The sequence below is a fragment of the Acinonyx jubatus genome, chromosome A3, assembly GCF_027475565.1.
Source record: "Acinonyx jubatus isolate Ajub_Pintada_27869175 chromosome A3, VMU_Ajub_asm_v1.0, whole genome shotgun sequence".
Classification (NCBI taxonomy): Eukaryota; Metazoa; Chordata; class Mammalia; order Carnivora; family Felidae; genus Acinonyx; species Acinonyx jubatus.
In genome coordinates this window covers 17680647-17708619 of record NC_069388.1, presented here as the reverse complement: position 1 = coordinate 17708619, position 27973 = coordinate 17680647, and the positions used below count along the sequence as shown (strand labels likewise).

Below are 27973 nucleotides of genomic sequence, written 5' to 3'. Positions count from 1 at the left end.
TAGTTATGCCTTTTGTTAATTAAACAATACTTTGATAAAATGGAAAGGCCAGTAATATCACACAGCTTCAGAAATGAAAGATTCTACTTATCAAGCTTATCAAGGTTCATAGTAGGGGAAATCAATCCTGGGCCACTTGAAGATGTAGTTGAATTAGTATTTCTAAGGAATAATATGAAAGTCACCTGAATTAGTTATAAGATTCAGATCAGTGATTATAAAATTCCTTTAAAGAGATTCTATTAAGAACCAAAACATATAATTGGCCAGCTAAGGAAGAGAGAGGGTGAGGTGGCAGGTAAAAAGCAAGGGAGAGAGAAAGGCACATCGTTGGTGACCAAAGCGTATCTTTCTCAATTCTGCCTCTCAACAGCCCCCAAGGGTGAATCCCCATGCAGTGGGGGAACTTTCTTATGACAGTTGCATCGGAATCCGTTCTCAGGATAGGAGTTTAGGAGAATATGTACAGAGGATGGTAGAATGAGGGGATGTCAAAGGCTCAGGGCAGGCTTGAGAAAGAGGTATTAAAGAGAGCACTCAGGCAGGACTTATGGGGAAGATGTTGGAGTAGGAGGACCCTAAGCTCACTTCATCCCATGGATACAACTAGATAACACAACAGTGCAAATAATGCAAAAAATAACCTGAAGACTGGAAGAACAGATTCCACAACTAAATGTAGAGAAGAGGCAACATTAAAGAGGGTAGGAAGGGTGGAGCTGTGGTGGGGAGCTAAACCAACTCATGGGCCATCCTTGGGAGGGAGGGAGTTGTGGGTGAGGAGAGGGGAGGAAAAAAACTATCACAACAGAGCTTGCACAGGGAAGGTGAATCCCCATAACATTTGGCTTTGAAACCAAAGGGGGTGAATTTTGTGAGTTCTTACAACTAGGGGGACTTAGAGCCTGGAATTTTAAAATCAGCAGGCTTGGCTCTGGGAGAGTCAAGGAGGGCATTAGGAAGCAAAGTCTCCATGCTTAAAGAGATAGCATAACAGCCCACAGAGATCCAGCCTAGAAGCAGCAGTTTGAAAAATGCCAGGGGCATATGGGTGGGAGAGTTATTTACTCATTTCAGAGGGTGTCCCAGAGGGGAGGATTCACAGGGAGACTCCTCCAGAAACAAAAGAGCTGGCAGGTGCCAATTTCCTCCCCTGCCCCCCAGCATAAACACACGGCTACCTGCGGGAACTAGCACAGCACCCACGTTAACTACCTACCTTGCTTACAGCAAGCCCTGCTCTCCTTTGCTTTGGCGGATCTGTCCTTTCCAGTCATATTTGCCTGAGCCTTGAGGCTTGGGCTGCTCCCTGAGAATACCTTGCAAAGCTTGCCAACACTACATCTTCTGACTGTACACTTTGCAGGGACTCAGTCCTGGCAGTGATAGGGCAGCACCTGGTAACCTCTCACAGAGGACACATGCACCTTGTTAAAACTGCATGCCTCACCCTGCATGCTTTGTGGGGTGGCCCCAGCCACCCTGGTCTCAGCAGTGGAGGCACATCTCCTCTCGCAAAGGACAGTGCCACCTTTTTAAAAGTGCTTGCCCCACCACTACTTTCAACAGGAGACACAGCTAACATTCCTAACACACAGAAACACAGAGAGTTAGAAAAAATGAGAGGAATGTGTCCCAAATGAAAGAGCAGGACAAAACTACAACAAGAGACCTAAGTGAAATGGAGATAAGTAATATGCCTAAATAGAGAATTTGAAGCACTGAACTTCAGAAAAGAGTGGAGGACATCAGAGACACTTTAACAATGAGATAAAGAACCAGAGGTGATGAACACAATAAATGAAATAAAAAAAACCCATTAGATGGAATAAATAGCATGCAGGAAGAAGAATGAATTAGTGACCTAGAGGGCAGAGTCATGGAAAGTAATCAAGCTAAGCAGGTGAGAGAAAAAAAATTATACAAAATGAAAAAAGACTTCAGGAACTCAGTTACTCCATCACGCATAATAACAGGGACCTCAGAAGAGGGAGAAAATAGGGCAGAAAATTTATTTGAAGAAATAATAGCTGAAATTTTCCTAATCTGAGGAGAAAACAGATATCTAGACCCAGGAGGCACAGTGATCCCCCAACAAAATCAACCCAAGGGGGACTATACCAAGACACATAGTAATTAAAATGGCAAAAAGTATTGATAAAGAAAAATCATTTTAAAGCAGCAAAAGTAGTCAGTAACTTACAAGGGAAAACCCATAAGTCTGGCAGGACATTTTTCAACAGAAGCTCTGCAAGCCAGAATAGAGTGGCATAATATATTCAAAATGCAGAATGGGAAAAATTTGCATCCTGGAATATTCTAACCAACAAGGCTATCATTCAGAACAGAAAGAGAAAGAGTTTCCCAGACAAACCAAAACTAAAGGAGTTCATGACCACTAAACCAGCCCTACAAGAAAATGTTAGAGTGGACTCATGTAGAAAGGAGAGACCATAAGAGTGAGTAGGAAGCACAAAAGCAGTGAAAATAAGTATATTGTAAAAATCAAAGGACTCACAAAATAAAAGGAAGTAAAGTATGATACCATATACCTAAAACATGGGGAGGAGAGGAGTAAAGAATGGGTTCAAATTTAAACAACCATCAACTTAATATAACTACTATATGTAGAAGCTGTTATATACATAATGGTAACCACAAATCAAAAATAAAAAGTAATCTGCAAAAAACAGAAAGGAAGTCAAATACATTATGAAAGAAAGCCAATTTATAGTGAGAGAAGAGAGCGAGGGAAGAAAGGAACAGAGAAAATATACAAAGCCAACCACAAAACAAATACAAAATGTTAATAAATACATCTATATCAATAATTACTTTGAATGTAAATGGACTAAACACTCAAAGACACAGGGTGGTGGAAAGGATAAAAAACCTACTTATATGCTACCTATAAGAGACTCGTTCTAGTCTTAAGACACCTGCAGATTGGGGGTCCTTGGGTGGCTCAGTCATTGGGCATCCAACTTCAGCTCAGGTCATGATCTCACCATTCATGAGTTTAAGCCCCACGTCGGGCTCTGTGCTGACAGCTCGGAGTCTGGAGCCTGATTCGGATTCTGTCTCCTTCTCTGTGCTCCTCCCCCACTTGCATTTTATCTCTCTCTCTCAAAAACAAATAAACATTAAAAAATATATTTAAAAGACACCCGCAGATTGAAAGTGAGGGGATGAAGAAATACTTATCATGCAAATGGGTATCAAAATAAAGCTGGAATAGCAATACTTATGTTGGACAAAATAGACTTTAAAAGAGTCTGTGAAAAGAGAGAAAGAAGAACACTACATAATAAAGGGGACAATCCAACAAGATAACAGCAATTATATATATGTGTGTGTGTGTGTGTGTGTGTGTGTGTGTGTATGCACACACACATATATATATACACCAAATCTGGAAGCACCCAAATATATAATTCAGTAACAAACACAAAGGAACTAATTGATGATAATACAATAACTCTAGGGGACCTTAATACCTTACTTACATCAATGGACAGATCATCCAAATGAACATCAACAAGGAAATGGGCTTGAATGACACACTAGACCAGATGGATCTAACAGATGTATTCAGAATATTCAATTCTAAAACAGAATATACAAGTGAACATGGAACATTATCCAGAATAGATCACATATTAGCCCAGAGAAACATACAGAACAGATTCAAAATGATCTAAGTCTCACTATGCATGTTTTCTGACCACCACGCTATGAAAGCAGAAATCAACCACAAGCAAAAATCTGGAAAGACCACAAGTACATGGAGGTTAAATAACATGCTACTAAACAATGAATGGGTCAACTGAGAAATCAAAGAAGAAATAAAAAAATACATGGAAACGTATAAAAATGAAAACAGCCTAAAACCCTTGGAATCTAGCAAAAGCTGTTCTAAAAGGGAAGCTAGAGAAATATCAAATAACTCAATCTTATAACCTCAAGGAGTTAGAAAAAGAAGGAAAAAACTCAAATCCAAAAACTAGCAGAAGGAAGGAAATGATAAAGATTAGTGGAAGTAAATTATATAGAAACTAAAAAAAAAAAAAAAAAAGGCAGGAAAAGACCTCTCTGACCTCAGCCGCAGCAATTTCTTACTTGACACATCCCCAAAGGCAAGGGAATTAAAAGCAAAAATGAACTATTGGGACCTCATGAAGGTAAAAAGCTTCTGCACAGCAAAGGAAACAATCAACAAAACTAAAAGGCAACCGACGGAATGGGAAAAGATATTTGCAAATGACATATCAGACAAAGGGCTAGTATCCAAAATCTATAAAGAGCTCACCAAACTCCACACCCAAAAAACAAATAATCCAGTGAAGAAATGGGCAGAAAACATGAATAGACACTTCTCTAAAGAAGACATCCAGATGGCCAACAGGCACATGAAAAGATGCTCAACATCGCTCCTCATCAGGGAAATACAAATCAAAACCACACTCAGATATCACCTCACGCTAGTCAGTGGCCAAAATGAACAAATCAGGGGACTACAGATGCTGGAGAGGATGTGGAGAAACGGGAACCCTCTTGCACTGTTGGTGGGAATGCAAACTGGTGCAGCCACTCTGGAAACAGTGTGGAGGTTCCTCAAAAAATTAAAAATAGACCTACCCTATGACCCAGCAGTAGCACTGCTAGGAATTTACCCAAGGGATACAGGAGTACTGATGCATAGGGGCACTTGTACCCCAATGTTTATAGCAGCACTCTCAACAATAGCCAAATTGTGGAAAAAGCCTAAATGCCCATCAACTGATGAATGGATAAAGAAATTGTGGTTTATATACACAATGGAGTACTACAGGGCAATGAGAAAGAATGAAATATGGCCCTTTGTAGTAACGTGGATGGAACTGGAGAGTGTGATGCTAAGTGAAATAAGCCATACAGAGAAAGACAGATACCATATGTTTTCACTCTTATGTGGATCCTGAGAAACTTAACAGAAACCCATGGGGGAGGGGAAGGAAAAATAAGAAAAAAAAGAGGTTAGAGTGGGAGAGAGAGCCAAAGCATAAGAGACTCTTAAAAACTGAGAACTGAGGGTTGATGGGGGATGGGGGGGATGGGAGGGAGGGGAGGGTAGGTGATGGGCATTGAAGAGGGCATCTTTTGGGATGAGCACTGGGTGTTGTATGGAAACTAATTTGACAATAAATTTCATATAATCAAAAAAAAATAAATTAAAAAAAAGAAACTAAAAAAAAAAAAAGAAACCAAGAGCTGGTTCTTTGAAAAGATCAACAAAATTGATAAACCTCTAGCCAGACTTATAAAGAAAAGGAAAAAAAAAGGACTCAAACTCAGAAATGAAGTGAAAGAGGAGAAATAACAAATGACACCACAGGAATACAAAGGATTATTAGAGAATATAATGAAAAATTATATGCCAACAAATTGAACAATGTAGAAGAAATGGATAAATTACTAGAAACCTATAAACTGCTAAAACTGAAGCAGGAAGAAATAGAAAATTTGAACAGACCAGTTACCAGCCAGGAAATTGAATCAGTAATCAAAAACCTCCCAGCAAACAAAAGCCCAGGACTAGATGCCCTCACAGTGAATTGTACCAAACATTTAAAGCAGAGTTAATGTTTATTCTTAAACTATTCCAAAAAATAGAAAAGGAAGGAAAACTTCCAAATTCACTCTATGAGGCCAGCATTACCCTGATACCAAAACCAGATGAAGACACTACCAAAAAGACTATTACAGGCCAATATCCCTGATTAACATAGATGCAAAAATTCTTAACAAAATGCTAGCAAACCAAATTCAACAATACATTGAAAAATCATTCACAGGGGTGCCTGGGTGGCTCAGTCAGTTAAGCATCTGACTCTTGATCTCCACTCAGGTCGTGATCTCACGGTTCATGGTTTTGAGCCCTCTGTTGGGCTTTATGCTGATAATGGAGCCTGCTTGGAATTCTCTCTCCCTCTCTCTGCCCCTACCCCACTTGTGCTCTTTCTCTCTCTCTCAAAATAAATAGACTTTAAAAAAAGCATTCACAAAGATCAAGTGGGATTTATTCCTGAGATGCAAAGGTGATTCAATATTTGCAAATCAATCAATGTGATACATCATACCAATAAGTGAAAGGAAGAAACATGACAGTTTCAGTACACACAGAGAAAACATTTGACACAATACAACATTTATTCATGATAAAATCCCTCAACAAGGTTAGAGGGAACATACCTCAAAATAATAAAGGTCTTATATGAAAACCCCACAGCTAACATCATCCTCAATGGGGAAAACCTGAGAGCTTTTCCCTTAAGATCAGGAACAAGACAAGGCTATCCATTCTTACCACTTTTATTCAACAAAGGACTGGAAGTCCTAGCCATAGCAATAAGACAAGAGAAAGGAATAAAATGGATGCAAATTGGTAAGGAAGAAGTAAAAATTTCACTATTTGCAGATGACATGATACTATATAAAGAAAACCTGAAAGATTTCACACACAAAAAAACAACCCCTACTAGAACTGATAACTGAATTCCACATGGTTGCAGGATACAAAATCAATGTACAGAAAGCCATTGCATTACCAAACATCAGTAGTGAAGCAGGAGAAAGAGAAATTAAGAAAACAATCCCACTTACAATGGCACCCAAAAATAAGATACCTAGGAATGAACCTAACCAAAGAGCTGAAAGACCTGTCATCTAAAAACCATAAAACACTCATGAAAGAAATTGATGATAAGCCAAAGAAACAGAAAGACATTCCATGTGCATGTAAGAAGAACAAATATTGTTAAACTACACATTTAATGCAATCCCTATCAAAATACCAAAGCAGTTTTCACAGAAGTAGAATAATCCTAAAATTTGTATGGAACCACAAAAGATTCTGCCTGAATAGCCAAAGCCATCTTGAAAAAGCAAAGCAAAGCTGGAGATATCCTGTCTCTGGACTTCAAGTTATATTATAAAGCTGTAGTAATCAAAACAATGTGGTACTGGTTCAAAAACAGATGTATAGATCAATGTAACAATAGAAAATCTAGAAGTAATCCCACAATTATATGGATAATTGATCTTCAACAAAGCAGGAAAGAATATTTAATGCCAAAAAAGGCAGTCTCTTCAACAAATGGTGTTGGGAAAACTGGACAGTAACATGCAGAAGAATGAAACTATACCACTTTCTTACACCATATACAAAAATAAATTCAAAATGGATTAAATATCTATACTTGATACTGGAAACCATAAAAATCCTAGAAAATAATATAGGAAATAATTTTCCTAACATTGGCCATAACAAAATCTTTCTAGATCTGTCTCTTGAGGCAAGGGAAACAAAAGCAAAAATAGACTGTTGGCACTATATCAAAACAAAAAGCTTCTGCACAGTGAGGGAAACAACCAATATCAAAACAACCAAAAGACAATCTGAATGGGAGAAGATATTTGCAAATATTGTATCTGATAAAGGGTTAGTATCCAAAATTTAGAACCTACAGAACTCAATACCAGAAACCAAATAATCAAATAAAAAATGGGCAGAAGACATGAACCAACATTTCCCCAAAGAAGACATCCAACTGGCCAACAGACACATGAAAAGATGCTCAACATCACTCATTATCAGGGAAATGCAAATAAAAAGCACAGTGAGATACCATCTGTCAGAATAGCTAAAATCAAAAACTAAAGAAACGGATGTGGCAAAGGGGAACCCTCATGCATTGTTGGTGCATATGCAAACTGGTGAAGTCACTCTGGAAAGCAGTATGGAGGTTCCTCAGAAAGTTAAAAATAGAACTACTCTACGATCCAGCAATTACACTACTAGGTATTTACTCAAAAGATACAAATATACAGATTTGAAGGGGTATAGGCACCCCGATGTTTATAGAAGTATTACCAGTAATAGCCAAACTATGGAAAGAGCCCAAGTGTCTATCAGTAGATGCATGGATAAAGAGGTGGTATATGTAGGGAATATTATTTAGCCATTAAAAAAGAATGACATTTTTCCATTTGCAACAACATGGATGGATCTAGAGAGAATACTGCGTGAAATGCAGTCAGAAAAAGACAAATACCATATGATTTCACTCATATGTGAATTTAAAGGAACAAAACAAAGGAGCAATGGAGGGGGGAAAACCCCTTAACTGTAGAGAACAAAGTGATGGTTACCAGAGGGGAGGTGAGGAGAGGTTGGGTAAAATAGGTGAAGGGCATTGGGAGTGCACTTATACTGATGAGCGCTTTGTAAGGTACGGTATTGTTGAATGGCTATATTATACACCTGAAACTGATGCAGCAGTATATGTTCACTATATGTTAAAATAAACAGTTCAATTATACAGCTGAAGAAAGGAACAACTTTTGGGTAGAAGGTGGCATTGCTTGGGGAGGTATGGGAGAAAAGGCCGAGGCAGGGGCTGTTTGGGCAACAGGGTGTTGGGGGGAGATGTGCTCCAAACCATGAGGATGAGGAGGCAGGGGGGTTTAAGAATGAGGATGTGCAATGTTCAACCTTTGGTCATGGGCATTACTGGGATTCAAACTCCACCTGGGTATATGGAGCAGGAAGTAAAGCCTGAGCATGAACTAGGAAGTGGCCATGCAAACAGGACTCCCTTGCAATTCCCAGAAATCTGTGGGGTGGATAACAGACTTGCCCACAGGATTGGGGAATAGGAAGCAGAGCCCATTTCAATTAAACCTTCAAAGACAGAGTGAACTTGGCTGACATCAGGGTTAAATGAATTTAATAGAGGATTGTGTTAAGACTTGGAGAAGTTATGAAACTGGCTTACGGCAACACACCAAGTTAAGTGGCAGGGCTAGAACTTGAACTCTGGTCTCACGGCCCCAGACTTCTTATTCTACTGTTACCCTCTCTGGAACAGAAGGACGGCTCCTTGCAAAGTCAGACCTGACTTGGAGACATAGACATAGACTTGGGTGTTCTGTGGGTTTTGCTAGCATGTTAGGCTGTGTTTTCACAAACGGAGATAAAAATGGGGATATCAGTGCTTGCTATTTGCCCTGCAGGCACAATGACAAAAAAAAGACATCACGCTGCATTTCTCCTGGGAGAATGATGAGCTTGTCTGTCAACTTTTAGAAGCTCTGTGGAAATGCACTGTTCTTGGTCTCACCCTCCCTCACCTTTCTATCTGGCCTAGCATCACCTGAACTCTCAGACTTTCCATGGTGGGAGCCTCAGAACTGGGTGACTCAGCTTTTATATAGCTCTTGTTTGTTTTAAACCAGAAGATATTTCTTCCTGCTCCGTATACCCAGGTACCAGCCAGTGATTATCAGGCACCAGAGCCCTGGAAACGCTACTGTTTAAATGGCTACCCAAATCTTCAACCCTTGGAAGGGGACCTTCGGCCTAAGTCAGTGATGGGCTGTGGGGCTTTGGATAAATCTTGTAAAAAATTGTTTTTATGTTTATTTTTGAGACAGAGAGAGAGAGAGCTCAAGCAGGGGAGGGGCAGACAGAGAGGGAGACACAGAATCGGAAGCAGGCTCCAGGCTCTGAGCTATCAGCCCAGAGCTGGATATAGGGCTCGAACTCACGAGCCTTCGAGCCAACAATGAGATCATGAGCCAAAGTCGGCCACTTAACCAACTGAGCCACCCAGGTGCCTTTAAATCTTTTTTTTTTTTTTCTTGCCTGGACCTCAGCTTCCTGCCATGCAAAATGAGGGGAAATAGACCCTGGTCAGATCAGTGGTTTCCAAAGTGGTGTCCGTAAATTTGGCAGGAGAAGCCAATAAGATATCCCCAAAGTGATTAAAAGCCAAATGCTATCAGGTTGTTGTCCTGGAGTGGAGGACACCGAATCTCTGGCTTTGGGCTGGAATTAGACCATTGTGTGTTAGCTCTGTATATGGTCTGCTGATCAGAAGTTCATTGGGGTAGTTATGTTCATGGAAGAACATACAAGTAAACTAACAAATTATTAATTATTAAATACAGTTTGGGAAACAAAAGCTTCCAAAATAGCAGGTCTATTTTGGAAATATTAAAAGGTGTTTGGAGATCACTTAGATGATAAAATCGCTAAGATATAAGCCAGATAAAGTGTACTCCCTAGAGTGACAAGTGAAATACTGAGAAACTCAGGGGACATTGTACGCCTGGTCAATATAATAAATGGGCAGAATATTCAAGGAATATTAAAGACCTACCACTTACTATGTGGAGACAACCAAAGAGATCCTGGGTCTCAATGACCCCAAACCTGATTACAGGCCGGTGGGGTGATATGCGGTGGCCATCTCCTGCTGGATTCTTCCAGAGCTGACCACAGAGCTCAGGAGTGACATGCTGCCTGGACACTGGCTTTTCCATTCCTTCTGCTTCCTGGTCAGCTCCTTCCTGCCACTTGAGGGTCTTGGTTGAGATGGTTCCAGTTAAAGATGATTCCATCCTGTTTGATGCCAAAGGGAGTCTGGCAGGTAGATATTACTTCACTACAATGTCTGCTCCATGGGGACTGGCTTTTATTTTTTTTTGGTGCCTCTTTTGTCTTTTGCTATGTCTGGTCTGTGCCTAGTTCAGGGTAGTTTCTCAATCCATGCATGTTGATGACTGAATGCAACCCAGAAAATATGCACCTTAACTTTTAAAAGACCTCCTCTGGGTCAGCAAGAGTCCTGTGGAGGCGGGTCATCTGCCTTCTCCTTGGCTCTCCCCATCCTGTTCTCTCATGTTTCCTGATGGACTCTGATTCAGGCATGGATTTCTCTAGAATAAGCCACTTTCCAGTTCAACACTGGTGATTCTGGACGTTCCCATGATTTCAGTCTCACAACCTGCACTGATCCCTACAACTCTGAGTCTGAATTCCTGTTTTCAGTTGTATTGCCTGCAGTAGTTTTCTGTGGCGAATGTAACAAACTACCACAGATGTAGTGGCTTAACCCAACACAAATGTATTATCTGGAGGTCAGAAATCTGCAATGAGTATTAAAGGATTAAAATAAAAGTGTCACTAGAGCTGTCTGTCTTCCTTTCTGGAGTCTGTAGGGGCCAAACTATTCCTCATCTCCCCAGGTTTTTAGAGGTGGCCAGCATTCCTTGACCTGTGCCTGTATCACTCCACTTTCTGCTTCCATAATCCCATGGTCTGCTTCCATCACCACTGACTTTGATCTTCTTGCACCCCTCTGACTAGGACCCTAATATGGGGCCCAGCTGGATAACTCAGGACAATTTACATACCTCAACATCCTTAAATTTACCACATCTGTAAAGTCCCTTGTATGAGATAACATATTCATAGGTTTAGAGACCAGGATGTGGACATCTTTTGGCGGGGGCATGATTCTGTCTACTGCACAGTTCCAACCCATGGCTGGCACAGAGGATTTCCTGAGTTGTCTAAACAATGTGGCAGGTGTGGCATGACCATGATGAGGGCTTCTTTTTGGGTCTGCTCCCCATGAGCTCTGGTCTATCTGTAGAGCCCACAAAGATGGAAGAGATCTTGGGTCAATGCTGTTGGGTGTGACTGGAAAGATTCTTTCTGATGTGCCCACTGGAAACCACACTGTCATTTGCTGGATGTTGTGGTTATAGGATATTGCTCCACTAATCTGATCATAGGCCTTGGAGTCCCAAAGAGCTAAAAAAGAAAATCTCTAAGGTTGAATATGTAGTTGCCTTCAGAGTCTTTATCTTTAGCTCCCACTGCTTGTAATTATCTTTGAACTGAAGCCACTGTGGAGAAGGGAAAATATCTGTGGTTGGGGATAGCTGACTGAATGATGCAGTATAGGATTCCGAGCAGAGGCAGGCAGATTTGGCCAGCAGTGCAAGAAAATAAGTCACTAGAGATGTTTCCTCCTCTCCTCAACCTTATTTTGCTGCAACGTATAGGTAGTCCTGCCACAACCCTCCACACAAGCCCTTATGGTTGGCCCGTGGTCAAACCAGAGGATGTGGCATTCACTGGTCCTCTGATGATGCTCAGGACCTATGACAGACCCATCTGTGTTGCTGGGCTGGCCAGGAAGCTGTAGCTGTCCTGGCATGGGCATGCTGGCAGACAAATGCTGATGCCGCTTCAAAGAACCGCCCTTCCAGGTGCTGAGGGCAGCTTTTCTGCTGCTCACGCTGTGTCATTGTTTATTTTCGCAAGGCACCCAGCTGTTGCGGTGATGATATTTATATCAATAAGTGTTCTATTCATCTGTCGATTTTAGGGGATGCTTGCCAGCTGCATATGGCAGCCAACCTCATGGCCCTTCTAAGCCTGATGTTTTTGCAGTTAAAGAATCAATTCTTAAAGGCTGTATCAACATCTGGGGCTGAGAAATCTTCATTCACTCAAGACACACCCTGGAAGGGGCAGTTACAGTCAATGACCTAGACCCCTGCTTCTCTACATGTCCCAAAGTGAGATTCTTTCACACTCCTCCTCCATGCCCAAGCTCTGGTTTTGCAAAAAGGGCTTCTGGAAAAGGGGGAACAGCAAACAGGCTTTCACAGGCTCTACTTCATTCATGGACTCAGTAAGCAGAGTTCACCATTTTAATTTCTCAGGCAAAGGAATAGGGTGGTGATGCCTTCTGAGTCTGGAACTCCACAGAAGTCTTTGTTTTATGGGAATCCATTTAATTTCATGGTTATCTTGGATTCCAGCCACATCTACTGATTGAGCCCCTTGGGGACTCACACACCATATTCAGTCTGTCAGGATATTTTGTTGGGTCTCCCTTCAGGAGATATCCAGAATCTACTCCACGGCTACCACTTAGGTTCAAGCTGCCATCACATCCCTTAGCAAATACACTCTCCTTCCCAGACCATTATTGTGTTCTCAACACAGTAGCTAGAGGGATGTTTTGTTTGTTTTGTTTTTGTTTTTTTTTTTTAAAGGTCAAAGTATGTCACTCCTCTCCTCAAAACCTGTCAGTGGCTCCCTTCTTCTCTCAGAGTAAAACTCGAGTTCTTCCTAGGACCCCTAAGGGCCTCCATGACCTGGCCCTGCCATGTGTCTGTGTCACCTGCTGCTGCTGTCTCCATGTTCACTCTGTTCCAGTCACAATGGCCTCTGTGCTGTTCCTCAAATGTGCCAGGCATGTGCGCACCATAAGGTGTTGGTGTGGGTTGTCCTTTCTCCCTGCAATGCTCTTCCCAGAGATGGTCACACGGCTCATTCTCTCCACCTCCTTCAAAAATACGCTTATATGTGACCTTCTCAATACAGCTTGCCTTGATCACTCTATCAATAGAGTGCCCCACACCTGCCTTCCAGTCTTCCTCTTAATTTTTTCCAAACAGTCATCACCTTCTAACATATAATTGAGTACATTATAGGGACTTGGTTACATATTGTCTCCTTCACTTTAGAAGTTGCACCAGAGATGGGAATTTGTTGTTTTGCTTTCTGTGTCTTGTTCACGATGCATTCTAAGCACCTAGAACAGCTTCTGGAAGACAGCAGATACTCCACAAATATAGGTGAATGATGAGCAAATCTCTCGTGAACGTATTATGTGCACATCCCACCAGGCGCTCAATTTCATCCTGATGATCTGCTCCTCTCCCCGCCTCCCCCTGTCCTCCCTCATCTTGGTCAGTATGACCCCAGACGTCTAACTGACTAGACTTGAGCTCCTGCCACCATCCACAACGTCTCCTTCTCATTCACCTCCCACATCCAACTGCTCCCCAAACCTGTAGATTTCCATCTGGGAACCAACTTTCACATCCAAGCCCGCCTCCTGATCACTACCTTTCTTTTCTGTGCATCTGCAGAATCCGCCTCCCAGTCTCCTGGCTTCCAGGTTTCCCTCTTTTTCTCCTCACTGGTCCCCAGACTCAACTTTCTAACAGGAACCAGCCACACCATGGCTTAAAATCTGCAGAATCCCTCCTCCCTGGATAGCAAATATTGTCTAACGGTGCTCCTTGGAAACCCGAGGCTTCACAAAAGCACCCAGAGTCCTGACTCTCCAAGAGACACTGGGGGGACCAGAAGACCAGTCTGGGTGGAGCTCAACTCCCACCCCAGGTGGTTTCACCACGAACATCTCTTGATCACACATGCTTGAGCAATACAGCGCTTACACAAAAGCTTTTATTCGAAGAGAGGGTTCTGTTGCTTACAAAGTAAGGGTCTGACACTATGCTGCAGGCCAAGGCTGAGATCTGAAGCCCACATGGGCAGCCCTCTGCAAGCAGGACGCTGCTACATTTTGCAGCCTCACCACCCTCTTCTGCTCCTGATAGACCCTGAGCCCCAGCTCCACTGCAACCCCAGCTGTTCTAAAGAGAAGCCACACATATTCACACTGCCTTGCCTTTGCCCCACTGTTCCCTCTGCTCCGAGTGCCTTTTCCCAGCTCATTCAGCCCCACACACCCTAACTTCTGCTGCCTTCTTCAAGGCCAAAGTCACCTTCTTTTTGAAGTCTTCCCTCACCCTCTGGGCAGAATTAATTGCTCCCTGTTCCCGGCCAGCACAGCACTTTGCGTCTGACCTCTATTATAGCGCTGCCACATGAGGTTGGGACAATTTGCTCATCCGTCTCTGTAGCAAGACTGTGAGCTCCTGCAGGGCTAAGACCACAGCTCAGATCCATTTTATTTTATTCCCACACAAGGCCAGCACGCACACAGGAGTGCACTGAGTTTCTCTGAGTTTCTTTCAAGACAGTGAAAGGTTCACTTTTCAAAAACCTGAAAGGACATTCTCACTTTTCCCACCCAGGAACGGCTCCTCTGCAATGGGGACCTGGGCTCCAGAAGCTGTCCCATGACAGGTGCTTTAGCACTCTTGGAGTCATCAGACCCGGGGGGCTAAAGCATGAAGCCTGCCTGGACACCGGGGTCACCTGGGATGAAGCCGGGATCGTCGGGGTGGCTAGTGGGCAGAGGGTCTACAGTTCAAGCTCCAGGCTCTGTCAGTGCTGGGTGCATCTCCTAGGGGGCAGGCTGGGTGAGTGGGTGTGGCAAGGCATCAGAATATTCTGCAGGGCTGGAGACGCTCAGTGGTGGGGAGGCTCTGTGAGCCTCTCAGCTAAGTGTGCTCGGTGTGATTTGGAGCAAGGCCCTAATCAGTGTGGTGGATGGAGCAGAATCTGGCTCTGGATGGGGAGGGAGGGCTGGACAAAGCCTACAAGCAGGGGGGAGTCACTGTTGGGAATGAGAGGGCTCAGGGGTGGCAGGGCCCGGGAAGAGACCTCCAGCCTCCACTGGCAGCAGGATGGGCCGGATCGGTGCTCGAAGCCAGACAGTGGCCATCAGCAGGCAGCTCGGTCGGGCAGGGGAAACACCATGCTGGCTCTCAGGCTCTCCCTCCAGCTCTTGGGCATGGCTTCCCGAATGCACCTGAGCACCTCGGGCAGTGGCTGGGCCCCTCCTACCTGGGCAGTGTCCATCTCATTCAGCATCACCACGGAGGAGCAGTTATAATCGAACACCAGCCTCCAGAAGTCTGCCACGGTGTTGGGTAGAGGGTGTTGGGTGACCACGAAGGCGGCGGGCTGCTTGTGGCTCTGACAAAGGAACGACATAGGCTTCATAAAATACACATCCATCAGTGATGCTCTGATGGTGATGAGGCTTGGACGGCTGCCAGAGGCCCCCGAACCTGCCAAACAGATTGCACAAAACACCTACCTGTTCTGTTATCTCTGGGTGTCCAGGTGACAAAGGGGGCCTCCTCATAATGAACTCATTCTCCTCTAAACTAAGACATTTCATTAGGAAAGTGTCACTCGGCTGGGGATTATTCAAATAAATTATTTATGTTTTGGAGCTCAGCAAATAATCATCATTACAATATGAAATGAAAGATTCTGGCTGCAGATTTGCTGCTCTGCTGGCCAAAGCACCTCTTGGGACATTAGGGATATCTGTGGTCCTGTGCCCACAATGCTGGAGGAGGGGCTGGCTCAGCCCAAGGCAGAGAGCCTCCTGAAGGGGCTTCTACTGTAGGAGGCTCACTCCTGCCCCAAGGCCTGGCAGAAGATGGACACTGTGTGCTGTGAGACAATGGGCAGTGGAAGGTGCTCAGGTTTTAGGGTCAGGAAGGCCAGGGGTTCAAATCCACCATTCTTACTTGTAGGTTATTAGTCATGTATCAATCTGTCCATCTGCTCATCCCTTCCTTCCTTCCTTCCTTCCTTCCTTCCTTCCTTCCTTCCATCCATCCATCCATCCAGGCATCATTTGTAGAGTGCCTTTTTTTTCTTTTTGGTGGTAAGCCCTGGCCAGTTATTAGATCTTTCCAAAGTCACGTTCTTCATCGGAGAGAGGGGAATCACAACTCCGAAGGGATACTGTCATATGGATTGAATGAGATCTGCACTTGAAAATACCAGCACCCAAGAAAAGACTGTGAGCCCACTGGCAGGGCAGAAACACAACCTGGTTCTTCATCCTTGGCCCTAATGCTGTGGCTGGCACATGAGACACCCAGTACAGGTCCAGCAAACAAATGCATACACTCAGTCCCATGTTACAGATGGGGAAACTGAGGCCCCCAGAAATTAGCTTGTGATAGTCTGGGCTACATTGGAAGCTCTGACTGGGCCTCATTTATTACAGTATCTCGTGAGGGGTTTGGAAAGATTGAAGAGCTTCTCCTTTAGTGGTCTGTGAAACTAGAGATTACCCATAGCCTATGTTCTTAATAAGCTTTCTTGAGAGACAGGCCTTGTGACAGACACAGCTGTTTTCAGTAGAGTGTCCAGTCAGCAGGAAATGGGGGGGATAGAGGGGCTTGCCTGTCCAAACCAGGGGAACACCCAGGCAAAAGACCCTGCCAACCATATTACATAAAGCACCTGTCCATTCTGTTATCTCTTGATGCCCTGGACAAAAAAATGCCTAGCAACTGTGGATGTCACATAGGCACGAGGGTCCTGTCTTCCAAGGACCTTCTCCTGGTCAGTGGGATGGTCAAAGGGGGGAGTCTGGGAGGGCAGAATATTTAATTTCCCCAAAAGCGAAACTCTAGTTGCAGAGAGCAGGTCTTTGAGCCATTTCTAGACACAGAAAAGATCCTAGGTTTTAAAAGTCAAAAAACAGGATCCAGACCCTGGACTCCACCCTTCTGAGCTAGTTGACCTGGAGACAGTCATGCAAATACTCTGAGCCTCAGTATTTCATCTGGAAAATGGGGACAATAACACCCAAACACAGAATGAGTCAGGGTAAGTCCAGGGCCCGACATGGTACCTGCCCAACACTCGGTGAATGTTAGTTCGCCTTCCTTTTTCCCTGTCTCTGTGATAAATGCTCTATTAGGCCAGCATGCCTGACAAAGCCTTATCTGAAAATATGTTCAAGATCCGCGCTCCTGCTGGGTTTCAGGGATCAGCCGGCAATCCATTTCATGGATAACATCATCCTTTACCAGGGGAAACATTAAAAATTAACCCAGAGGACTTCGTATTTTTCTGCTAGGAGCAAAGCTGCTATGGTTACCAGATAATGCACAGACTGAACTGGAATACAGATAAGGACTTTTTTTTTTTTTTTTTTTTTTTAAAGAAAGGCAAAGGCCCAGTGATGGCTCACAGGAGAAATGCCCTGTGGACAAAGAGAACATAATCAGCATCAGAGCTTGGCAGAAGACATTTGGCTCCAGGCAGCATCTAACCTACTAAGTAGAGGCCAGAAACATGTTTGATCCTTGCATAGATGAGGAAGCCAGCGGGCAGGGAGTTGGGACAAATGGGAGAAAAGCAATGGGGAACCTGGAAGTGTGAGTATACCCGCAGGCCCCTTCTCTTGCCACATGCGTGCACACACATGCATGCACACATACACATACGTGCACACATTGACCTTAGAGAGCTCTAAGGTAAAGGCCAGAGGTACTCCCTCCATCTCTAGCTATTTGATCTGACCAGGACAATGCTCCCTGCATCTGGACCCATAGCCAGGGTCTTCATGGAGGACTTGGGCACCCTGTGGGCCAAGGCCAGGGCAAGCCCTGACAGAGCTGATAAGCAATGACCTCCCATCACCTGCCTCCAACACTGACAGCCCTTGGGGAGAGTTTTAGGAGGGTCAGAGGTCAGAAGAGGAGTTGGCTTTGACCCAAGGACAGAGCACCCCACATTCTTGCCTGTTCTGGGTGAGACGGGAAGTCCACGTGGGCTGGATGGATGTAACCATGGACATGGGTTGGGTGGGGGGGGGGGGCGGAATCTGAAGGGCTTATCCCCAGTCAGGCAATGGTATTCTTGGTCCTGAGCCTCGGGATGTCTGTGTCCTAGTGGATTGCACAAACTGTGGGGAGGCCCAAGGAATGAATTCCAGGGTCTGAGTCCTGGCTTCTGGCTCTGCCAGTAGCTTTTGGGTCACCTTGAGCAAGTCTCTTCCTCTTTCTGGCCTCACTGTCCTTTGCTTAAAAGTACAAGGATGAGACCAGATAATCCATGGCTCATTCCTGCTGCAAGTATCTCTACATCCAGGAAGTGGAGGAATGATCAGTGGAAGTAGCTCTAGGACCCAGGAGGAAAGCATATGAGTCAGGAACATGGACATGACCTTCTAATTAGGGTCATGACTCCTAAACCAGGTCAGGGTAGGAGTGCCCTTCTTAGATTTGCTGCCGAGAAAGCAGAAGAAAGTGCCTCTGATAGAACAGTCAGAAACATGGCCCATGCCCTTTGCTAAACCCATCACTTGTCCAGTTACTGAGCACCTACCATCTGCCAGCCTCATTCTTGCCTCTGCACATGAGTTCTGGGAGCCTGCCTGGGAGTTCCTCAAGGGCAGAACCTATGTCTGCACCATCCTGCATTCCCAAAGCTCAGGCCAGGGCCTGGAATAGAGAATGTTTCCTGAACTAAACTTAAGGCTGAGAGTTAGCTCTATGGGCAGCAGGAGGGTGTACTGGGAAGGCTTGTGCTGTGCCGTCATGGACCGATTTTATGCTTTTGGTCTATTCTTGACAGGATTATGGGAGCAAAGAGCCAAGCACATGGCTTGTATATAGGTTTGGACCAGAGCCTTCAGGGGGAGCAAAGGTCCTTGTGGCCAGGAAGAGCAGAAGCAAAGAGAGGCTGGTTGGGGGTGGTGGTGTGGGGTGTCAGTGCCCTGGGCTCCAGCCATCTCCACCTTGAAGAAATTTCCCAGTGAGTGCCAGCCAGGGCTCAGCTTACGTCCATCAGTGCGGCATTGACGTAGTTGCTGGGTTCCCCATCCACCGAGATAAGGAAGGGCAGGCAGCGGTCCAGAGGCAGGACATCCATGCTCCGGTTCTTATCGTGGTTCCGGGGCAGGAGCCCGATGCTGCAGTCCTCGGGCCGGACGCGGGGAGTCACGATGTTGAGGGTCTGTAAGGCGCAAAGACAGATAGGTAGGCATTACTCAGGTGGTAGCCCCAAACAGAGGAGATAGCAAGGTTCAAAGCCAGCCTACCCCACCCTATCTGCATACTGAAAGTTTGGCCCTGCAGTCCCTCCCCAGGACTTGTTCCTCTCCCGTGTGATGTTCTGCCATCTCCCGTTAGCTGCTCCATGCAGGCTGAGAGCCCCTACCAGGGCTGTGAGACACCCCCATGATGCCAAGTATGTACAGACTGCATGCCCACACACAGAGCAGACACAGGCTGCCAACACCTGCCAACCATTTGAGCTAAGCTGCTCAGCTCTGTGAAGGGTGGGCGAGCCAGGAGGTCAGGGGGTGGGAGTGGGGGTGGGGGTGGGGAATCCCCCATGCATCCCTTGAAGTGCCAAAGAAGGAGGGAAAGGATTTCACCAATGCTCCTCTTAGAGAAAGCTGTTTTCAGAATGGAAGGGTGTCTGGATGAGCTTCCCAGGATAGGTGAGAGACCCCCAGGAAGCAAGCTCTAGGAGTCTGGAAAATTTCAGGGTTGTGTCGTGCAGAGTGAGTCTTGCAAGTGTGGGGCCACAGCTGAATTGCCCAGCCAGGAGACCAGATGTTCTGTGCGCCCACGAGGGGGCTGTGGCCTCTGTCTTTCCCTTACTCAGTACTTGGTCTCCCCTCCCAATCAGTAAAGCTTCTGCTTGAGGGAGCACGGGGACACTGGCCTGGCTGGGGTATCTACCCATGGAACCAGGGGCTGGGTACTTGCCCCTCAATTCCTGGAGCTTCCTTGCTTCCCACTACCTGGTTCTCAGCACCTGTTGCCTAGGTAAGACCCTGGCACTGACCTCAGGACAAAGGGCTGGCCTCTTGGCCTACTCAGTGACTCACATCAAGACCTCCACACCAAGGTGGCCACCATTCTGGCTACCTGGGTTACAAAGTACAGATGTGCTATGTCTGAGCTGAGCTCTGGGATGGTGCTTCCCAAAGTTCAATATGCAGATAAGTCACCCAGAGATCTTGTTAAACTCTACGTTCTTGTTCAGTAGCTGTGGGTGGGACCCAAGATACCACATTCCTGATGAACTCCTGGGTGAAGCTGATGGTGCTGGTCTCCAGACCCAACTCTGAGTAGTGAGGATCTAGGACAGACACACTCCAATTGCACAGAAATTGTAAGAAAAAACCCGAGTCCCTCCAGGGACGGCAGAGCATGAAACTCACACCTGTGTTTATAAACCTGTCTCCACCCACAACTAGGATTGGACTAGAACAAAGTTAGTTCAAAAACATATGCAGAGTTAAAACAAGCGTTAGCAGTCATCAAGTGACTGGTTAACAGTTGCTCGTGGCTGTGCATTGTATGTGCAAGAATTCATTCTGCAGCTGTCTGGAGCTGCACACTGGAAACGCCAGACTCATCAGTTCTCATGAGGAAAACCCCATGAACGTGCTCAGTGCTGCTGAAGTTGGCTGGGTCCCTGAGCCTGGGATTTGCTCATACCTGAAATTCGTCTTTGATTTGGCTGGAGTTGGTCTGGGGGTCCAGCCTGCTGATGTTGTAGTAGAGAGAGCGGAACTCACACACGGGGATGGCGGTATTGCCACAGAGGCATGCTTCCAGGATGGCATCGTGCACAAACACGTACTGCTCCTGCCCAGCCAAGAAGAGAAGAGACAGGGTGCCGGGTGAGGACAGTTGCCTGGGAATTTGTGGTCCAAACTGAATCCCACGGCTGTGAAGTAGGGGCAGGATTCAGACTGCAGAATCACTGCTTCCTATCTGAAAACCTGAAGGACCAACTCTCCATGTTTCTCAGTGACCACCTGGGCAATGGTGAGTTTTGCATAAGACTGAGCTGTGTAGACATTGAGGAAAGTAAGAAACTTCTGAATGTGCTGCAGTAGGGCTCTTGGTACCTGCCTGTGTCCCCTCAGCTTTCACCTTTACTTTGAAGCCTACGTACTGCAAGCACGTGAGATTCATGCCGAGGGATTTCCTCTAGTCCCAGGAGCACACCTGGGCTGGGTGCAGGGCGAGCCAGCATGGCTGAAGAGCCAATGCTCTGGAAAGGAGCCCTCAAGCAGTGCCAGCTGGAGAGCTGGGGCATAAATACCTAAGTTTCCTTCTCTCTCAGGTAGGAGATTTGGAAGGGAACATTTCCTACGGCCTCAGAGCTCCCAGTAGGCTTGGCCTCCAGTTGTTCACAGGGTTAATTAAACACCTTTACAAAAGACCTTAACGCTTTCATAAAGCTTGGTGTCCTTTCCTTCTCTTTGCTTTCCAACTGGTGAGCCTTGGGATCACCTTTCAAATAAATCACTTGCCCTCAACTCCCTGTCTCAGGGTCTGCTCCTGCGCCCTGTGCCCCTCGGCCATCTCTGTTCTTTGCACCTGCTGTTCTCTTCTCCCTGAACCCCATTCCCCCTTTTCTATGGCCCCCTATGCTTCATCCCCTCTGGACAGTCTTCTGCACACCCACCAGGTGGAAGCTGTTGCTGTTGTTGCTTCCAGGCCCTTAACAAACATTGAGTGCTCTCTTGCAGAACTTGGCCCTACATAAAACACTTATCCCAATGCATCACGATGATCTATTTGAATGTCTGTCTCCCCCACCAGACAGCAGGGGCCATGTGCCTGATGCCAGCCAGCAAGGCTGTCTTCTGCAAGCATGAACCTGGGAACAGATAAAGCAGCCTCTTGGCTTTACTGCAGCCTCACCAAGAAGTCCAGACACTAGCCTGTGGGAGTTAGCTCAGACCCCACAGCAGGGGCCTATGTTTTTAAGTGCCGGATTCTCTGCAGGGCCGGCAGTGACTGGCCATGCCCAAAGCCAAAACTTCCCTTTGCAAGATTGGTGATGGACATAGCTTCTTATCTGCCTTAGCTGACTGCCTAGGCACCCACAGCCTTCCCTAGAATCAGATGATGGGCTTTTATAATAACCAGCCATGGCTCTGAGGAGTAGGGTAGGCAGAAAAGACTGCCTAACAAGAGAGCATGGTTCAGGGGAAAGTGCTTGAGCCTTGGAGTCACACGGACCCAGCTTCTCAGTTTCTTTCTTTATGAAATGGGGATACCAGTAGGAGCTGCCTGGCAGGCTTGTTGTGAGTAGGAACAATACCCTGAATACAAAGGGCCCATCATGATGCTTGGCACATGGTAGATAGATGCTCAACACTAAAGATGGACTCCTCTCATTTCCCACGGGGCTTGGGCTCTTGACCTGAACAGAGGGGGGCTTGAAGGTCTGCTTTCCCCCCAAAGGCAAGGGCTATATGTTATCTCTTTTGGAATCCCTGGAACCCAGCCCAATTATTCAATAATTTTGTTGGTTAAGCCATTCTTGCGGGGACTGAAGCAATGCTTGGCACACAGCAGGCATTCCGCAAATGCCAATCCTTCCCTCTCTCTCTTCTTCCCCCAATGCAAGTAAACCATTCGAAGAATCCTTAGAAGTTCCCATTAAGCCCCTGCTCAGATGCCCTCAGCACTGGGGAACTCCTTACCTTTCCTCATTGGTGGATGTCATTGCACCAAGGGGCCTCAGGGTGGGCAGTGGTGTCCTGGCTTCTACTGTGGTCTCCTCGCAGTCAGCCATGTATCCCCTTCCTCCATTTCTCCCGCCCCTGGGTCTCTTTCTCTAGGATGCCTTCACCCATGGGTGAGTGTTCTACGCTGCTTCTCCTTGGCCAGGGCTGCAGCTGGCTGGCCAGGTCGGTGCCCCAAGACTCACCTCTGTCTGCACCAGGTTGACCCTCTGGGCCCGGAGCTCACGCACACAGTTGAAGATGTCCACTACCCCTTCGTTCTCGGCCATGTCGAGCATGGTGTCGATAGCGATGAAGCAGCCGGTCCTCCCAGCCCCAGCGCTGGCAGAGAGGACAGTGTCTGTGTTAGGGACCTTGGGACAGGACCAGCCCTGGGGAGGCCCCCCCACCCCCATTCAGCCCTGTCCCGAGGCATGCTGTAGAGGTCAGACATAAAAGCCTGAATCCCAGCACTGCGGGGAGACTCAGAGCAAGCAAGTGAACTTAGAGTCTCAGCTCTCTTCTGTAAAATGGGAGAGCAATGCTTGCCTTTGGGGCTGTTTTATCAAAACCTGCTTATATTTGTTGTACTCATTAGCAAGCACTTATTTCATGCTTACAAAGTGCCAGAAATTGTTCGAAGTGTGTTACAAATGTTACCTATTAACTCCCTTGTGAGGTTGTTTTCTTACCCCATACAGGTGAGAAAAGCAAGGCGTGGAAAGCTGACCTTACTCAAGATCACACAGCTGGCGTGCAGTGGAGGTGGGACTTTTTATCCCAGCAATCTGGCTCCAGGGCCTGTGTTCTTATACGTTCTTAGTAACAGCACGAAATGCACGCTTCAACAACACGTATGTCTGCCGTTGCCTCATCTGGTGGGTGCAGCCAATCCGTCTGTATCATGCAAGGCATGGTGCCTGGCACACTGGAGATGCCTAATAAACACGTCTTCCCCACCCCCCCGCCGCCCTTCTGTTCCACTTTTTCCCTTCGTCAGCAAACAGGTTGACAGATGGCAGCAAGGATGGAGAGACGAGGGAGCAGAGGAAAGGGGAGAGGGCAGAAACCAGATCCTCTGAGCTGGCTCAAAGGCACAGAGTGAGTCCCAAGTCCCATGTCACAAGCCCGGGGCTTGGCTCCACTTGCACCTGTTTGCCAGAAACATGATCCAGGAGCATCCTTAAACTGGAGCAGGCGATGGCTCCAAGACCCTGGTCTGGTATATATGCTCTAATTCTGATTCATACTCCATTCTGATCACTGGTGTTTCCTTCAGGAAAATCTCAGACCAAGTACAAAATAGCAGAAGAACTCAGCACGACCCCATGGACCACGGCATGGGTCCCAGACCAGCACTGGTTCTGGTCAGGGCACTGAATCAGAGACAAACAGAACATTGACCTTGAATGCATGCACTTTAGGAAGTGAAGGCCAGACCACCAAGGAGGCCCATGTTGGCTGCATTTTCACATCTTGCTTCCCCTGGGGAAACCAGGGCTGGGGCAGGAAGGAGAGCAATGCCGGCCGACCGTAAGTCCAGGCAGGACAGGCCCGAGGGGACTGTCACCCACAATGATCTGGAAAACAAACCCCTGGGAAGCACTCTTTGTTCTTAGTAAAATTGCATGGTTTAAACGGAGTTAAATTTGACTTGTATTTGTACCCTTACACCTCTGGTCCAGATCCCTCAGAAGGGACTCGGTGGGCTGGGCACCAGGGGCTAGGAGGCAGCACTAAGAGGCACTCATCCGTGTTTTCCCGACGTCTCCTCCTCAGCCTGTTTTAGGGGACACAACCAGGATCCACCTTGGATCCCCCACCAGTGAGCAAGCTGCCTGGTGCCTGCGAGCCTCACATGTACAACGTGCCTCCTTGCAGTGTTCTCCTGAGCACCTGAGCTGTATTTATTTCTGCCTCACATAGCAACTGAGCTCATGATGTTTGGGGCCAGACCCCTGGAATCAAATCCTGGCTCAACTACTTACGAACCGTGTGATGTTGGGTAAATGACTTAACCTCTCTGGGCTTCCATAACCTCAACCATAACACGAGGCTGATAATAATAAATAAGCCCACCATGTAGCATTAATTAATAGCACAGTACGTGTGAGTTGCATGACATTATGCTAAAAAAGCACAATGCATGGAAACTGCTTAGCCCTATGCCTGGGTACCTAGCAATTTCCCAATAAATGGTTGCTTGCTACTCACATTCAACAAATATTTATTGAGCACCTTGTATGCACTAGGTGCTGGGATTGGGAGTGGGGCCGATATTAGAAGCAGAGAACGGTGGTATTTTATATGTGCTTATTACATGGCAGGACTACTCGTAGGCACCTCATTATGTTACCCAACACATTTAATCTTCAGAATAGACCCAGGAGTGGGGACCACTGTGCCTGGCGCATAAGGCTGACTTATTATGGGGGTAAGACATAGAGCCATCATGTAAGGAGAGCCTGATGAATGTTTGCCATTGTTTCCCTTCCTCCCTATCCTTGCTCTGGCTGCTCTCTGGGGCACAGGACTGGGTGGGGAGCGAACATTCTCCCGTCCTTGAACCGTCATGTGGTGTAAAGCAGACCATGTATGCAAAATGCCTAGAGAGCCCAGAGGTGATGATGAGTATTCTCTCCTAACCCTCAGCGACTTCATCTGTGAAATGGGCTGTCTAATTCACACCTGCTTGTGGAGGGGGAGGGTAAATGGATGCTGAGTGAGAAGGGGCTGGTTCCCTGATGCTTGCAGTTTGTGGAGACCCTCCTTGGCTTGACTCAGCGCCTTGACTGAGGTGGACACCGCCAGGGCAAGGGTAAGATAACTTAACATGCAGCTAAGAACACGCAGTGTCTGAAAAGCGGGGCTGGGCCCAGGGTCACATTGGAAAACGGAGGCACTGGGAGGAAGGAGTGTGCAGGCCAGCTGGCCTTCGGGTCTGGTCCAATTCTTAACGCCCTTGACATGACACTTCATCTCCATTTAGGAGGATTGGAAGATGTGCCAGTCATTCCCAGGGGACTTTCTAGGTCAGAGCTGAAAATATCTCTTCTCCATAATAAGGTGAAGCCCGGCACTGTCCATTTACTCTCTATTAAGGACCCTGCAGGCCAGCAATTGATTTTTAAAATACAAGAACTGAAGAGAAGCGGGCTTCCACTGAGGCGCCCTGCCGCCACGGCAAGGAGCTGAGGGCGAGCATCTGCGGCCATGGATGTGAACTCCCGGCTCTGCCGTTTCACCCCTGTGGGCCCCGAGCAAAGTGTCCACCTTCTCAGTACCTCGGTATTTCTCATCTGTAAAATGGGATGGATGATAACGCCCACCCCTCCAGGCCGCGTGAGAAGTTGTGCAAAGTGCACATGGGGCAGAGGCTGTTGGTGCAAGGCCACGTCCCCAGGTGGCTTTACTATTTCAGGGCAACAGTAATGATACCAACTGGTACTGCTACTATTACTTTGTTGTCAATATTGTCGTCATCATCAGCCCTTGGGGCTGGGGCTGGGCTTGGGGACACAGGGCAGGGCAGTCTGGAAGGCGAAGAATAAAGGCCACTGGAAAAACAGTGTCTCTGTCCCCTAGAGCAAGGCTGCAGAAGCAGAAGCAGCCTTGTTTAGAGCTGGAGGACTTCACTTACCTGCAGTGGACCACTATGGGCCCCGCCTCGGGGGGGTTGAGGAACTTCACTTGGCGCACAAAGCCCAGGAGGCCGGTGGCATAGCAGGGGACGCCGTGGTCAGGCCAGCTGGTGAAGTGGAAGAGGCGGAGTTCCCGGATCTCGTGGTAGCCTTTCTGAGGAGAGAACGCGCCTCTGTTCCTCCAGCTGCTGCACCCACATGCCCCCCCCCGCCCCAAGCACCCGCGGGGAACACGGCTGCTGCACCGAGGAACCAGCCTCCCTGCCATCAGGGAAGACAGGACCCTACCAGCGTGAGCAGGGGTTGCCACACAGAGTGACTTCTGTCATCTGTTGCGCCTGGGAGCCATGGAAGTAGGTAACATAGAGGTGGTGGCTTTGCTGCAGGACTTCTCAGAGACTTTTGTGGGCTCATGTACACTCTGCATCCCCAAGGGAGTGTTACAGCCTCCCATAGCGTTTGTCCAAGGGACCCTCTTTTGACAAAGTGTCATGGGACTTCTATTCAGCAGAACAGACTCAGAGAAAGCTTGGCCTTAAACAACAAGTTCAAGTCCTTGCCAGTACACTATATGGCTTTTTCTGTGACTGGGGTCTGTGTCCCTCAGTTCTCCAGTCCTATCATTGTCTCCATGGCTTTTAAGTTTAAAAAAACGTGTCAGACTTCTTTAGTTATGAGATTCTTATTTAGAATGGTAAGATAGGAAACAAATAAAAGCTAGAGCTCCTCTGACGGACGGGGGCCTGGGCCTCCAGTTTCTTCCACTTCCCCTCTCACCGCTCCTTACAGACACCCTCTGGGCTAAGGGCACTGCTCTGACCAGTCTCTGGTCAGGTGTCACCTGGAGCCTGAGCTTAGGCAGTGTCCTTGCCCACTCTTTCTTACCTTGCAATCTCCCGCAGGTGTGCAGGGAACACTGAATAGGAAGAGTGTTCATTCCTTCAGTTAAAGAATATTCACTGAGGTTATCTGTGCCTCGTGTTAGGCACTGCGAGGGCAGAAATAAAAGCTATGGCCCCTGTCCCTGGAACAGCTCATAGTCTAGCTGGGGAGGCAGACCCCTAAGTGGATAATTCTACTGAAGTATTTAAAGGAGTGTCAGGTCACCCCATCTGGGGAAGGAGAAATCAGAGAGGGCTTCCTAAAGGAGGTGATGCATGGCCTGAGTCTTGAGACACAATAATAGCTAACATTTATTATTTTTTAATTATTTATTTTTTAATTCATTATTTTATTTTTTATTATTTTATTATTTTTTAAAGAAGTTTTTTTTAAAGATTTAAAATTTTTTTCAATGTTTATTTTTGAGAGAGAGCGAGAGCAAGCAAGCATATGTGTGTGAGTGGGAGAGAGGCATAGAGAGAGGCAGAGAATCCAAAGCAGGCTCCATGCTATCAGCACAAAGCCTGACGTGGAGATCGAACTCATGAACCACAAGATCATGACCTGAGCTGAAGTTGGACGCTCAACCGACTGAGCCACCCAGGT

At 46.6% G+C, this 27973-nt stretch overlaps 1 protein-coding gene across 13 annotated transcripts in view; it reads right to left on the bottom strand.

Moving 5' to 3' along the window:
• Positions 1-27973, bottom strand: part of PTPRT (protein tyrosine phosphatase receptor type T) — a 1056329-nt gene that overhangs the window by 19140 nt on the left and 1009216 nt on the right. For all 13 annotated transcript variants that reach the window (XM_027070121.2, XM_027070126.2, XM_053199941.1 and 10 more), the window contains 5 exons: positions 26485-26639; positions 23051-23186; positions 20818-20967; positions 19145-19318; positions 15389-15520 (listed from right to left, as the gene is read on the bottom strand). In XM_027070121.2, coding sequence (XP_026925922.1) covers positions 15389-15520; positions 19145-19318; positions 20818-20967; positions 23051-23186; positions 26485-26639 — 747 coding nt within the window. The remainder of the gene's footprint in view (positions 1-15388; positions 15521-19144; positions 19319-20817; positions 20968-23050; positions 23187-26484; positions 26640-27973) is intronic.